The sequence below is a fragment of the Oxyura jamaicensis genome, chromosome Z (genome assembly GCF_011077185.1).
Source record: "Oxyura jamaicensis isolate SHBP4307 breed ruddy duck chromosome Z, BPBGC_Ojam_1.0, whole genome shotgun sequence".
In the NCBI taxonomy this organism is placed as follows: Eukaryota; Metazoa; Chordata; class Aves; order Anseriformes; family Anatidae; genus Oxyura; species Oxyura jamaicensis.
In genome coordinates, this window is record NC_048926.1 from 30,026,848 (window position 1) to 30,042,090 (window position 15,243).

The following is a 15,243-nucleotide window of genomic DNA, read 5'->3' on the forward strand; positions in this document are numbered from 1 at the left end:
CCCCCCCCCCCCCCCCCCCCCCCCCCCCCTCTCAGAATCATGCATCATCCGGCCCCCCCCCCCCCCCAATGAGATTTAGCACTGTGTACTTTCCTGTAAAGACAGACTAAAATAAAGACTAATATCTTCAGTAGTCATAAAAAATTCTTTACAGCTACAATGACATATCACATAATTTCAGAAAATGGTGATAGATTCTTTGACCAGACTGCAGGAGGTACCTTGTGGCAAGGTTCCATCCCTTTCAAAGGTACAAAGGAGCCTAAGGTACTAAGGAGATGTCACCTCCTGAAGCCTCCTCTCAAGTCACAGTATGCCAACTTCCCTTTGGTTTTCTTTCTACAGCTCCTCACACAATGTATGTGCCAGGACATGCACCAAAGCCAGAAGTCATTCTATATTAGACATTCTTGATGGTGCTACCCACCATCATTTTACAAGATGCTGCACAGGGATTAGATTTCCTCCACTTGATGAAAACCCCTCAATTCCCCTTTATTTGTCTCCAGCTTTCTTTTTTTTCCATCTAAATACCCTACAAATAACAAATCTGCCTAACTTATTCTCTTTTCTCCATCTTGAAATTCATAAGGTGGTGAGGAGAGGAATTATTTAGTAGCTGAGTGGATAGAGAATTTTACAGCATCCCCATCTCAGATTACTCTAACATCCCTAACAACTTCAGCTACCACGAAAGAACACTTCTCATGACAAAAGCAGTCCCACTTTCTTCTGCTCCCTGATGCTCGCTTTTGTCCATACAGCAACCCTTCAAACTGTAGCAGAAGACAAGCAGAGAGGTATTTGTGCAAATGCACGATACATTGCTCTAGGAAAATAATCTAGGTTAAAACCAACTCATCAGTTGTAGAAAAGGATATTTGGTTTATTGCAGACTCAGTCTCACCATGCAGCTGAACAAAGAATTTTGCTACCCTCTCTTATGGATTGACAGAGAGAACAGAAGTTGCTGGAATGATGGAAAATAGGAACTATTTTTTGGCAGCAGTTTTTGCTTATGTCAGTTGAAAGCATCTGTGAAAATGCAGCCTCACTGTGGCTAGAGTTCAAGAGGAAAGCAGTCTGGGAAGAAGCAATACTAAGACTGAATTTCAGTTTAGCATTAAAGAATTGAGGTCAAATTTCATTTTTTTCTCTAAACAGTTACTGTAAACTGGCACTAATGCAAATCTCGTAATTGTTATAAGAACCTCAACTGTAATGAAGCAGAAGTGTAATGGGTAAGTTCTATTCATACCTAATTCAAAAGCTATTGCAGATATACAAAAGAGTAGTGAAAATTATTTCAAATAGGCTTATTATTTCACTGTTGTGGGAGGAATTGGTAGTAATGCCTACAATTAAAATTATCCATGTTTTTCCTTTACATAACCCTGTTCTAATTTGCTTTTAACTTGCCAAACAAAACTTGTTTGAGCTAAATATCTCTCATGTCATTTGCTGGCTCAAGATGATGTTCCGAAAACTGTCAGATACGAGTCCAACTACCTATAAAAATGCCAGCAAACAATATGTTTACTCATGTTAAAGAAGTCCTATAGTTCAGCTCTTTCACTATAGGCTCCAGTACTTCCAAAATCTGGAAAAGGAATTCCTTTTATGTAGTCTCGAATGATTTCCTTGGAAACAAAGGACAGTTAGGACAAAGAAAAAGGTTGTATGTTAGTCTTAATGTTAATTAGAAAAGCTATAGTTTTAATACACATTAGTATTTACCATAAGCTTTAAAGATTTCTATGAGAGTTTAACTCAGTAACATGTATTAACAAATACTATAACTGGTATTACCAAGAGAACTAGCCATGAAGAAGAAAGATTCACCATAAAAAAAAAAAAGCCATCAAGACAGATACCATGAAGTAGTAAGAACACCACCATCTCCACCATCAGTTCCAAACAAGAAAAGGCCATGAATAGCCTCAAAATTATCATCATTTATCATATTAAAATGAGCTTTCAAATTAGGTCATATTTGCATTGTCAAATCAGTTTCACTTAATATGCGAGGCACTACAGAAATCTGAAAGAAATTGTGAATGCTTCTGGAACTGCCACTGCCATTTGTGTCAGAGCTGACAGACAAAAGTCTGCCTCTCTTCTAAAGTTATCTAACTTAATTATGCATGGCATTACTGGCATCAAAAATGCAACTCTAATAACTTCCCTTGCAAAGTGAAACCACATTTTGTCTAGACAAGTTTGCTAACTTAACATCTTTTTATTTGTATTTTTTAGAAGTATTCAATTTCCCAATGTTTTAAATCAATACTTCACTGTTTCTTTACGATCACTTCTTCAGTAATTAATCCTAGTCTTTATTCTTTATGTAGTATTTCTATACCACAAGTGTTTAAAGACCCAGAATCATGATCAGATAGAGCTATACAAGCACAAAGAAAGATTGTCCTTACCTCACACTTCTGACCACTGATTGAGTTGTATCTCAACTCCCCCGTACTTGAGAGTTTGTCTGGTTTTTAAGATGGTGTGATTAGAACTAAACATAGTATTCCTGCTGAAGTCATGCAACTTATTTACATAATGACATTATCAGATTTCAGTTCAAAGAGCAATTATGACATATTTAGCATTTGTCTACCCTTGAAGAAGTCTTGGTATGGTTTTACTTGTACTAAAAGTCTCACCTATACTAGGATTATTGATATGCTGATGTGTACTCTCATTTTTGGCTTTTTCTTCTATTGTTGACATAGCCTTTCTGATAACCTCTTGACAATCTTATCTTAAAACCAATCTGCAATTTAGCAATTACAAAATAACTTCAAGTGAAGTCACAATATCCAAAGAAACACAGACAGACAACTATTATGTTAAGTGTCTGCACTGGAATTTGTCTTTCAGTGCCTCTCCTGTACCATGTCTCTCTCCTGTATTTAAAAAAATAGGAAGAAAGGATGTTTCTGCATGAGACTAAGGATACTCACATAAATTATCATCCTAATTTCTAAGGTATAGAAAAAGCAACATTTTTGTCTATTACTGCTCATAGGAAAGACACAGAAATGCCTGCCAAAGGTTTAATAAGGAAAACTGCAGCGAAAAAAATCATTAATAACAAGAGATAGCTGTACGGGGACATTTAAATGTGCACAGTTTATGTATTTAAAGCCAGCCTGCACCTTAGAGAGAATCAGTGCCTCCTAATGAAACCCCAGACATAGTGGATTCTCTGTCCATTGGTTATTCTTTTAAGTTTTTCAGCTGCATAGACTCTCAGGGTACTTCAGGGAAAATATATACCTCAATATTTTATCTAAAGCCAGATAGCATGCTTTCCTGTACAACCTACTTGAATACAAAACATAAGCAAAGCCAATTTTAGTAACTTATTTGCAAAATAAAAGTTAGGAATCCTAATAAACATCTTGACAGTCAGGGCACGAGAAGATCTGATCAGTCCTGCAGAGACAGATCAGAGAACTCTGCCCTGTAATTACCTATTGGCAGGAGTTTGTTCTCAAGGAACATGTTTTAACAGAAATGAACCGCTCCTTCTAAGGTATTACCACTACACACATTTTATTCTGGCAGTGAAAAGTGTAAACAATTAGTTATTGATTTTACTGTTATCAAAATAACATTGTGAACAGCGCACTACATACAGAAAAAAAATGAAGATTATGGTCTCCAACCTTATGAGGTTTCATGCAATCACTGAAAAGGCATAAAATCTTCAATTGACAGGCCTCAGCAAATAACTGGCATAGTTTTATACAAGAGAAAACTTTTTATGTCACATACCGATTTCTTTTTAATGTCCTCCAGATCTTTGAGTTCATTCTCAATCTTTGTGATTAATTCCCTGAGTTCATCAAGATTAGTGCAAATAAGCTAAAAAACAAATGAACATAAACACTTGGTAATGTGGGACTTGGAAAATGCACAATGAAGTCAAATAAAATTTAAAAGCACATGCTATTACTTGGTGCCAACCATGTCATTTTTATTTTCTTATATTATTTAATGTAAAAAAAAACAAAACAGGACCTCTTCAAATCAAATTACTAAGAAAGTACTTCACTTCAAATATAAACTGTATCTCTGCATATAAGCTTCCATTCCAAAATGTAGGTATTTCCTCAAAACTGCAGTGAATGACACAAATTACCAAATTTATCTCAAGCAGAGCAATGAGTCAGAACAGGCTTGAGTACCAAACAATAACCTGGAGAATTAATGTGCTAGCTTTGGACTATGCTGTGGTTATAATATTATTGCACTTGTTACAACTTTTACATGAACAGAACCTGCTTATATTAAGTATTCCAGAAAGAAAACTTATCTATGCCTATCAAATATCTTTTGTTTTAGCAAAAGTACTATATCTAATGCATTGGAATTTCTTCTTACTCCTGTTCTTAGCAAACAGCTTTTTACATTTTTCCTTTCACAATATGGATGTTATTTCCTTGAAAAAATTTTCAAAGAAACACCAATGACCTTTAAGTTTTGGCTTACTGTCACTTGGAGCAATTACAGACTTACTAACCTGGAAATGATTAAGCTATTAGATTCATTCAGGCCACTGCATCTAAAGACTTTTCCACCCTTAGGTGGAAATATTTTAATTACTATTGAAAATCTGTTGAAGTAACTTTAAAAAAATCAAATCCAAGTAGGAAAAAAAAAAAGCCCACAAATAAACTATTATGATAAAATTGCTAATCATTTTATGCCAAATCAGTAATTTACAACAATGCATCTTTACTTCAGTTGCACATGATGTTCTAGATTTGGAGTAAATTCAGATAAAAAACACTAAGTTGTTTCATTATTATAACACAGAACAGACCATTTCAGCAAAACAAATTTCAGAAGCCTCTAATATCACACATACAACTGTTTTCATAGTATTTGTGTACATTTAAGAGCATTTGTGAAATGGAGCAACTCCAACTAAAAGTTTACAGTGTTCACATTCATAAGTTCAAAATAGAGAATGAATACGGAAATTTTCACTGTGTTGCTGTAGACAGTGTGTAAAAATTAACTTCCAGACGGTTTCTCTCTTGATCCAGAAAATATTACTGCTATGGGCAACTCTATGAAGTTCAATACTGCATGTCTGCTTTGCATGTAAAGAAGTTCCAAGTACATAGATGTAAAAGAGAAGCCAAATAATGTTTTTTCTTCTCCCATCTGGCCTGCAAACAAACCTATGATACAGCATTATTATACAAAAATGTGCAAGTTTGTCACATCAAGCCCTTGACATAACTCAAAAAACCATAGGTAGAGATTTCCCTCTACACAACTATAACCCGCTCCTTTATAACCACATGTAACTCCATATGTAATGGACATTTTAGTTTTTGAATTGTATTGTTGCCTTGTATTTTTCTCATACCAATTGTGTTTAACTCAGTGATCAAAGACAAAACAAGAACTATGAACCAAAGAAAGATACTATCCATTTAACTCAGTACTTCATTTGTTAGAAATGTATGAACTTCTCTCTGAAAGTTCATTTGTAGTAAGGCAAGAGCTTTTTAAGAAGGATGACTTCAGTATCATGTTAGTTGAATGCTTTCCTGGAAATACCAATTTTATCTTTACCATACTGCTTCCACATGTCATTGGAAAATTCATGTTGCCAAAATTGTCACAGGTCCTAGTCCTGTTTCTCATTTTCAGAACAGTCACTTGAGACGTAAGAATCTGATTTGCATAATTGTCAGTGTGTATCAGTCCAAATTACAACAACATAAAAAAAAAAAAGCAAATATATAAAAAATTAGTTGTCTTGGGGCTGGGAGTGACAGGGAAGAGTAATCAAATCTATGTCTCAATTTGGCATCAGAACAGATGTACTTTAAGGCTAATACCTGCGTACCACTTAACCACTGGTAAAACAGTGAAGGTAGCACCAGTTCAGCTTACAGGATTTATTGTCAGAATGAGTTTAGCGTCTGAAACACTCCAACACTGTACTGAAAAACACTACAAAAGCATTCAAGAAGAAATCTGTATTTGTTTATAAAAAGCAGGATTTGAGATAAGATATTAAAGATATAAACAGGTTGGGAAGGAGCTATTTCTGAAAATTCTATCATTTGGCCAACATTTTTTACATAATGAAGCCAGCATTTTGACGAAAGATGAGAAAAACAGTGATTTAAGAGTGGAGTGTATTCTGTATGTAAAACAGAAGGGAAGCTACAAAGATAAGTAGTTTGGGAATCTCTCAAATTTTAGATAACTGGCGTAGAAGTTCTAATGTACTTACCGTCAAATTATAATCATAGAATAGTTTGGGTTGGAAGGGACCTTAAAGATCACCTAGTTCCAACCCCCCTGCCATAGGCAGGGACACCACCCACTAGATCAGGTTGCTCAGGGCTTCATCTAACCTGGTCTTAAACACCTCCAGGGATGGGTCATCCACAACCTCTCTGGGCAACCTGTTCCAGTGCCTCACCACCCTCTGAGTGAAGAATTTCCTTCTAATCTAAATCTCCCCTCTTTTAGTTTAAAACCATTCCCCCTTGTCCTGTCATTATTTGAGTGTGAAAAGAGTTGCTCTCCATCTTTTTTATAACTCTTTTTCAAGTACTGAAAGGTTGCAATTCTTTTTCAAGTACTGAAAGGTTGCAATGAGGTCACCCTGCAGCCTTCTCTTCTGTAGGCTGAACAGCCCCTGGCTCTCAGCCTTTTAGGATGTCATTAGGATGCCTCAACCATTAGGATGTATTAAGATCAGTAAAATTAACAGGAATTTCTAAAATTGTGTTGAAAAAGTACTAGTTTATTTCAGCCTTTATTTACTATCTTACTTCAACAAGCTTAGCTTATGACTTCATTTATTTTGCAATATATTGTAAGAGAAAAAATAATGCTTTTCAATTATTTACATCATTATTGTTTTAGGCACAGAATTTAAAACTTTTTTTTTCTTTTGCATTACATCTACTAACTGTCAGTAAATGCAATAATTTACAATAACTATAACACAATTTTTTTAGATCATCTTGATATGGAATCTAGCAGCTATTTCTCATAATGAGACTCTAGTATATGTTTCAGTGTTATTTGCTTATGGTTGTTAATTGCATGAACTTAGCGATTCAATTTTCTGCAAGCAACACTCCCTTTTTAAATTGGTTTATATGTTTAAACAGGTTAAGTGAAAGTGAATGCAAAAAGAAAGGTATTGATGTTACAATCTAATGTTCCTGTCACATTCTGATAGTTCATTGTCATTTCATGCACTGCTCTTGAGGAACATGCCTTCTAATTATCTATCAGGAGAAAAAGAATCTGAAGAGAAAAAAAAACAAAAAACAAAAAAACAAAATTTCCTTCATGACTTAAAAGGAGAGAAAAATTAGTCCCTATTCTCTAAAACATTACACAGTGACTTAGAGATCTGGTCTGTCAGTAAATGTACAAAATACATAAATGTACAAGTCATGTACATCAGTCATGTACATGTTCACTATATACAAGCACTTTCAGATCAGGCATGGGACTTACTACATATGGGCTGAACTTTCACAGGCAATAAGCATTCTGTTTTTCAACTGAACACAAAGGAAGTTTCAGGTATTGAGTTTTCCAGTAAATTTTCAAATTCAGTGTTGAACTTCTCCCATTAGGTAAAATCTCAGATCCTGGTAATCTCTCAAAGAACCTCACTGCTTCCTAGAACCCCAAGGAGGAAAGACAGGAATAAGAAATCTCTCCAGATTTTTCTAAGGCAAGACAAGCACCATCCCAACTTGGGACTCTCCACTGATCTCTCAGAATTAATAAACGAATTTTGTCATGATTTAAAAAATGCAATCTGCGGATCTATTCATAAATATACAGCTAGTGCACTCCCCTAGATCATGGATGCTCCTATTTAGCCAGTTGGATGACCCTATTTAGCCAGTTGGAACTTCAGCCAAGCTTTGTAAACATAGAAAACTTCAGTGTGGTTTTGTGCCTAAATTCAGGTTATCTGCATGATTTTAAGTTACTTTCCCATGAACCTGTTCTTTTCTTGTTGCAATTTCCAAGTGGAAAATATCTAAATATCTGCTTTTTGAGCTCTGTATTTAATATAGTCCACTGTTGATGAAAGCTGAAACTGTTAGACACAGTTACAGAAAAGCCAAAGTGTTAGCTCAGTTCCCTGAAACGTGTTCCTTCTTTAGTTATGGTACACACAGGTCTATATAGCTACATGTGTATACAGGGATGGGAAAAGACTGGGAGAAAACACTACAGGACATAAAGGTACTTTTGTACAGGACAGAGGTAGAAAAAAACTTTGTATCCTTGCTGTACAGGAGTATAATTATTGTTATTTCTTTAAAACATTAACAAGAAACAGTAACTATAACCTTGTAAATCAGAATTCATTTTAAAAGGAGAAGTGCAACAATATTAAAAATATTAACAAAATATTAAAAACAGCATGTGTTTTGCATGCTTTTATTTGGTAAAGAGAATTTAATTGACAACTGCCTTTTTTTTTTTTTAAGAACAGCCTTGAGCTAAAAACTTGGCATAAGGTCTGAAAGTACATATAAGTAGGGAGTGACATTCATTGCTCTTCACTGATCTGTGCTTTCACTGTTTTTGTCCATGACATTCAAATTATGAGAGAATAGAAAATCTGTGTGGTGTGTTTCCTCACAAGGATGTTTAAAACTGGCATTATTAGGATTATTAGACACACATATCCTAATTTTCTTTGTTGTTGTTAATAATCAATTTTAATGTACAACTTGGGTCATTTGGTCTCTGTGACTGCATTTATTAAAAAGATGTAATAATATTCATTTTTTCAGATTTAATGATTTAAAAAAAAAAAATCAGGTAAAGGATTTACACTAAGGTGCAGGATCTATTCTTATGAAATAAAGTACATTATTGCTTTTTTTTCTTTCTTTCTTACATCTGTAGACTGCAGACAAGTAAAACCACTCAAATTTTCAAAAGTGTTTCATTAATTTGCCTTCTTCCTTAAAAGAGCTAACATTTAGATATGAATTGCAATATCTTTTATGGTTATACCCTGTCTTGCATGTTTCACTATAAAGACTTGTCTTTTCAAATATTTAAAAATATAGTCTCATCTTCATTTATGATCTTATGAAGTTTGGCAGTCTATGTATGTAAAGTATCAAGACACATGCTTTACACTGCTCTAAAGGTTTTAGTAAGTATTGCAAATATTAAAACATTTATATTTGCAAGTGTTTGTAACACAGTCATAATAGCCCTGCCAGTCCTCTTGAAAAAGGAAAGTTTAATGTTTGAAAAGTTTCCTAGAAAGATTAAACTGCTCATACTGACAGATCCTACCTTCACCTAAACCAGATCTAAAGCCTAGATTTGATCAAAAGAGATGGGGTTATTTTGTTAAATTTCAATTAACATTTTACATAGGTAAATGTAAAAATGTTAATTTTGCATTTAAATAGGTATAGAAACATACACTTTACCTTGGTTAGACAAAAAGTTACGTTAAGTTTTAGATAATGCTTTAGACAGACTATTTAAATGCAGTAGTTTAATAGTGTAAAACCCATTTCTAACTTAACCATGTACATCCATGGCATGCAGCAAATTACTGAGAAAAACAGAAATTTTTAGACACTACCTACTTTTTGGAGTTCTCAGGAATGATTTTAGCCACTACCACAGATATACAGATGAAAGTCAGAACACATTTAAATATCAGTCCTTACTCAATATTGACTACTATTAACCAATTTTACCACTGGAAATTCTAGTAACTCCACCTGAAACACATTGGCATAATGCATGAAAATAATTTATTGTGAGGATTTTACAGAACAGTCAGAGCTTAATGAGATTCTATTGACTCAGAAAAGCACAGATTGCTTTCTGAAAAAAAAAATCGTTTTATAAAAGGATATTCTTAAAACCAAATGAGAACTTCAATTCAAGCAAGTATGCATACATAAATGGTGACTTAAAACTTAGGTACTTTAATACTTCTGTTACAGTACCATAAAAAACACATTATTATAATTATCACTCTCAGCATAGTGCTCTCTGGTCTAAAGGTCATGTGCAGATAAGAGCTAAAAGTTACAAACAGAATGAACACATGAACATACAGATTTTTCAAATCCTTCAGTAAATTAAGCTAGAATTCAATTCAAGGATCACAATGAAACACCACCTTTTTAAAAAAAAAAAACAAAAAAAAAAAAAAACAAAACAAGAACAGTGACAACAACACAAAAAATAACACAATTTTATCCTGGAAAATTATATCTACCTTATAAATTCCATGAACAACTACTGGTTTTCCATGTTTTGTCCTGCATTATATTTATCTGGGATCTTAATACTGTGAAACACTATGTAAACTGCATGTAATAAAAAATGCTGAACTATTTTCTATTTAGAAAATGTGAAATGAGTGTTTAAAAACATTAAATTAAACCTTTTAATCTAGAAAAGGGAAATTTACCTTTGATTAGGATTTCCAAGTTGTGTAAGACAGTAAAGGACTTAATATATAGGCATTCAGCTTTCAAGAATTTAAAACAAAAATTAAAATCATTTACCTGAAATTCTGGTATGGCAGACTTTGTGACACCTTTCCTCTTCTTTGTGATTGCTTTTTTAGATACCGATTTTTTTCCTTTTAAGATTAAAAGAGAAAAGCTTCATAATGCTGTTGTACTTCATTAATAAAACCAAATTACATACAGACTTTAAAGTTAAACTATAACTAACAGATGGCTGACGGTGAGTCACGTAAACATGACGAATCAGAACTAGACGCAGCAAAAGCAAACATTAAACTACAAGTATCTGTGGGGAAGTCTTTTCTCAAAAAAAAAAAAGAATAAAGAAAAAGAACAAATCCATTACAATGCTTATAATACACCACTGAAAAATTAAAGTAACACTGCAAGAAATTTAATTCACACAATAAACATTCATATCAGTGTTCTGGAACAAGCAAAATCCAGAAGTTATGCCACAAACTTAAGAAATATAGTATCTTACCTGCAAGGTATGTTCTCTGACACTGCAAAGTGAACTACATAGTAGAGTCTGGGACCTCTGTATATTACAGTAAAAAATACCCTCAAAGCGCTAGCAATATCTGGAAATCACTGAACAGATATGCTATTTACCAACGAAATTGGATTACTGATATGGTTACTCTGGTAGTGGCAAAGGCTAAAGCTTTCAGAAAAAAAAAAAAAAAAAAAGAAGAAGAAAAAAAAAAACACCTTCCTACTAGGGTCCTTCCATCCTTGTTATGCTATGCTATGCTATATATGGATATAACAACAAAACTTCCTGAAGACAAAGCAAGTGGTCAACTGCCCAAAGTAGCAGGATTATCAACAGATTACACACATTTCTCAGAACAAGCAGCTGCATCACCCAGACTTATATAAACTCAAGATAACGGAGATTCTTGTAGTTATTTCTACATTCTTATGGCAAACTGACCTATTCATTTAAATTAAAACCGTCACCATGAGATTATGCCAATGCTCACATTCTGGAGAACCTAAGCAGTAATTGAAAACCTAAGGAGTCATACTATGCTGATTTAATTGTCAAATAGAATCATCACAGACTATTTGATTTAACACAAATAAAGTCAGATTTGGTATTTGTACTTATAAAAAATAGGCATGAATTTCATTTTTTCCTAATAGATGCTTGGTTGTGTGTGCAAAGATGTGCGTACATACACACACACACACAATTATACATTATAATTAAACAAAACACATTGAGAAATTCTTCACATCTCAAGGTAAAAAATAAATCATTAACCAATATGGCAGGGAGGGAAGGAATCAAATTTTTATTTTTCACTTATTACATTGTTAGGTTTCCTGAACATTGTACCTAAATCTGAAATAAAACACTGTTAAGACAGTGCACAGGGCTAGATGGACTGCTGGTATCAACCCTGATTTGAAACTCCATATACTGAACACAGAACAAAATTTAAACAGCCCTCAACTACCAAAAATAAGTGATCACAGACTTTACATTACAGGAAAAGTGATAAAAATAAAGAAACATGTTTTATTAAAACTATGACCCAAACATTTTGACAACATGAAAAAAATGAATTACCAACATTTTTATTATATATTTTAAGGAATCAGCTGCATTCAAAACGTATTTGCTATGATTAAGAATAATACCGTTCATTAAATGAACTAAAGCAGACATCTAATACAAACTTTCTTGACAAACTGACTGAAAAAGAAGTCTGGACATATGGTGGTTACTTAACACCATAAAACAAAGTTATCTGTCAAGAACATGAAGAAAGAAAAAAACACGGCTGCCAGACCATCTTGCTTCGTCTATAAAGAAAGCATTTTAATCTCAATATAATTCAGATGAAAATGAAAAATTTATTTCAGTATTTTCAACATATCATTTTAAAACAAATATTTCATGTTTTCAGCTTCAGGTACCGTATGATGCAGTGTAGTTTGAAAAAAGTAATATAGATAACAGAAATATGTTTTCTCCTTGCCCCAGCACTCCCTTCTGAAACAGTGGAAAAATTAAGTATTAATAACCAAAAGCTTAAGTAATGATTTCTTCCTTTGCAGCAACACCTGAAGTACATGCAATAGGAAAGATATGGGGTAACAGATAGAACAAGAAGAACAGAAAAACTGATTAGAAGCACAAGGAAGTTAATCCCAGTCTACAGTGTAATCTGAATCAAGTTTTTTTTTTTTTTTAAAAAAAGTATTTTTAGAAAGGGGTTAAAAAAATAAATATAGCTTAATCTATGCATTATCAAAGTATGGCTAGTAGAATATATGTACCATAAGACCCACACAATTAGTTCCCTAGCTGACATCCTCTATGAACTAATAATATACCTGTACAGTGCAGCACTTCAGTCTCATTCCCACTTTAAGACTATACACACCAGATGTCCTATGGTGCTAGCACATATCACAAAACAAAACAAAAAAACACAACGCATATTTGCACTACTAGAGAGAATTAATATATACATATATAGTAAACTAACTTTGGGAAACTCATCTTCTACCTTAATAACATCCTTATAAAATAAAATATTTAAATTCAAAAGAAGAAAAGTTACAGCAATAGTATTGATAAGTTCTTGAAAAAAAAAAAAAAAAAGTAATCCCTCGTTTTCCTCATTCACCAAGTTCTAAATGAAAATTTTGCTCCAAAATAGCACAAAACAAAACAAAGGTGATAAAAGAAGGATTTAAAGAACCTTTTACTTAGTACTTCCTGGGATACACTCACCTGTGTCCAGTTTCCAGACTAACTTTGGTACCTACAAGTAAGTGAATCTGAACACTTTTAAATGGGAATGCCTTTTAATAAAATCATGAAAAATTAGATTTCCACAGTAAACATCTATTGAGATCTTGGAATTTAGATTGTAAAATGACAAGCAGGTATGTGCAGCAAAAACAGCGATGGCAAGGGATGTTAACCTCCACCAACCTCTCTGGGCAGTTTGTGCCACTCACTGAATGTCCAGTCATTTCAGTACAAAAATTCTCATAGGGGAACAGAGGAACAGTGGCTCAATAAATAGATTTCTATATTTAGAGGTCTTCAAGACATAGCTAGACAAAGTCACAGCTGACATGATCTGGCATCTGTGACAGTAGTACTTTAAACAAGGAACCAGACTATGTGACCTCCAGAGGTTCCTTCCAACCAACTTTTCTATGCCCATGGCACTTTAAAAGACTTCCTTGCAAGGTATACATACATTAGTAACAAATGTATAGCAATCAGTAACTGAAGGCTGCACTGCACAGATGGAACATAAATCAGTCAATGCTTTTACCCAATCTATTTGTTTACACTTCTCCTCCCTAATCACATAATGAAATGGTAAAAACACCCTCCATCAAAATAAATCAAGAGTTTCCCAAACCAAAACGAGAAGACTGAAGAAGATGATCTTGAAATACTTAAGAGATCTTCTCCTTCAGTAGTTGCAATGACGTAAAGGAAGTTACTGTTACACCTACCATCTGGAGGCACTAACAATAGCCTCCCATTCCAATAGTTACAAGTTATTTTTTGTGTGGTATAGAAATACTTATTTGGACAAGTACTCAATAAATGTTTTATAAAGATTTATAAATAGATATTAGTGTATTCTTATTCCTCTTTCTGCTACATGGCAATATTTGCAATGAAGATTAACACTGTACTGTACTTTTTTTCATATACAGTTCAATATCAAATAAAGTCAGCACTTTAAAAAAAAAACAAAAAACTATTTCCCCTTAATGGAATTATACCATAACATTACTGAATAAGAAAGACTGATTTGTATTCAAATATATACAGATCAAAACTATATTAAAAGAATTCTACTTTGCTACAAATGGAAGCATTCTAACGCTAGGAAGTGTTGGCCTACATTATTCCTGTATAAAGTTTTATTCATCCACTACAAAGATTTAAGTGTGCCATGATTACTAATTATGTCTCCACACTGATTCTTCCAACAGGTTCCGTATCTCACTTGGGTTTTAGTTCAGAGGGAAAGAGGATTTGAGACATCTTACCTTAGACAGAAGTTGCAACTCTCATCTCTTTTCCCCTCCCATACTGCAGGAGAGGATCAGCTCTTTGTATACTACTTCCAGTATAGACCAAGCTAAGCCATTTGTGAGATTAGAGAAGGGACAACTACTGACATCTGAGGCAAATGCCCTTCCATGTTCAGTGAACAAATCAAGAATGTGCAACAAATGAGGGCTCCTTTCATTCTCTATCAGAGAATAAAGGGAAAAAATAAACATCTTATTTTTCAAGCAAACTGCAACCTAAACTAAACTATAATTCAGTTATCTACAGATAGAAAATAAAAACTCTCTAGGAATTTGAGATAGTATTTCTTCCAATGATGTGATACCAACCTTAACCCAGGGCTGGTAGCATCACAGCACAAAAGCCGAATTGGTACATTTCCTGACTTCACCTGCTGGCACGATGACTTGAATGACAAACTGAAACAAGTACACTGTCAACATGCTTTCAATCTACAATAAAGCACAGCGCAGTTGCGTAACACTTTAGCTATCAAACCCCTTGTTGTTGTTTTTAATGAAAACAAACTCCATCCTGTGGCAGGAATGCAGGAAAATACCTGTTTTCCCCCCACAGAGCAAGCCCCTGCTCACCCCTAGAACCTGAAAACCATATTGAGCACACACAACTAAGATT

General features: G+C 33.9%; 1 protein-coding gene across 3 annotated transcripts in view; it reads right to left on the bottom strand.

Annotated features, from left to right (window-relative positions):
• The window catches only part of KIAA2026 (KIAA2026 ortholog), a 64,059-nt gene that overhangs the window by 29,927 nt on the left and 18,889 nt on the right, over nucleotides 1-15,243 (bottom strand). For 2 of the 3 annotated variants that reach the window (XM_035309598.1, XM_035309600.1), the window contains exons 4-5: nucleotides 10,575-10,651; nucleotides 3,784-3,873 (exon numbers count right to left, since the gene is read on the bottom strand). In XM_035309598.1, coding sequence (XP_035165489.1) covers nucleotides 3,784-3,873; nucleotides 10,575-10,651 — 167 coding nt within the window. The remainder of the gene's footprint in view (nucleotides 1-3,783; nucleotides 3,874-10,574; nucleotides 10,652-15,243) is intronic. The other variant, XM_035309599.1, reaches the window with a different exon arrangement.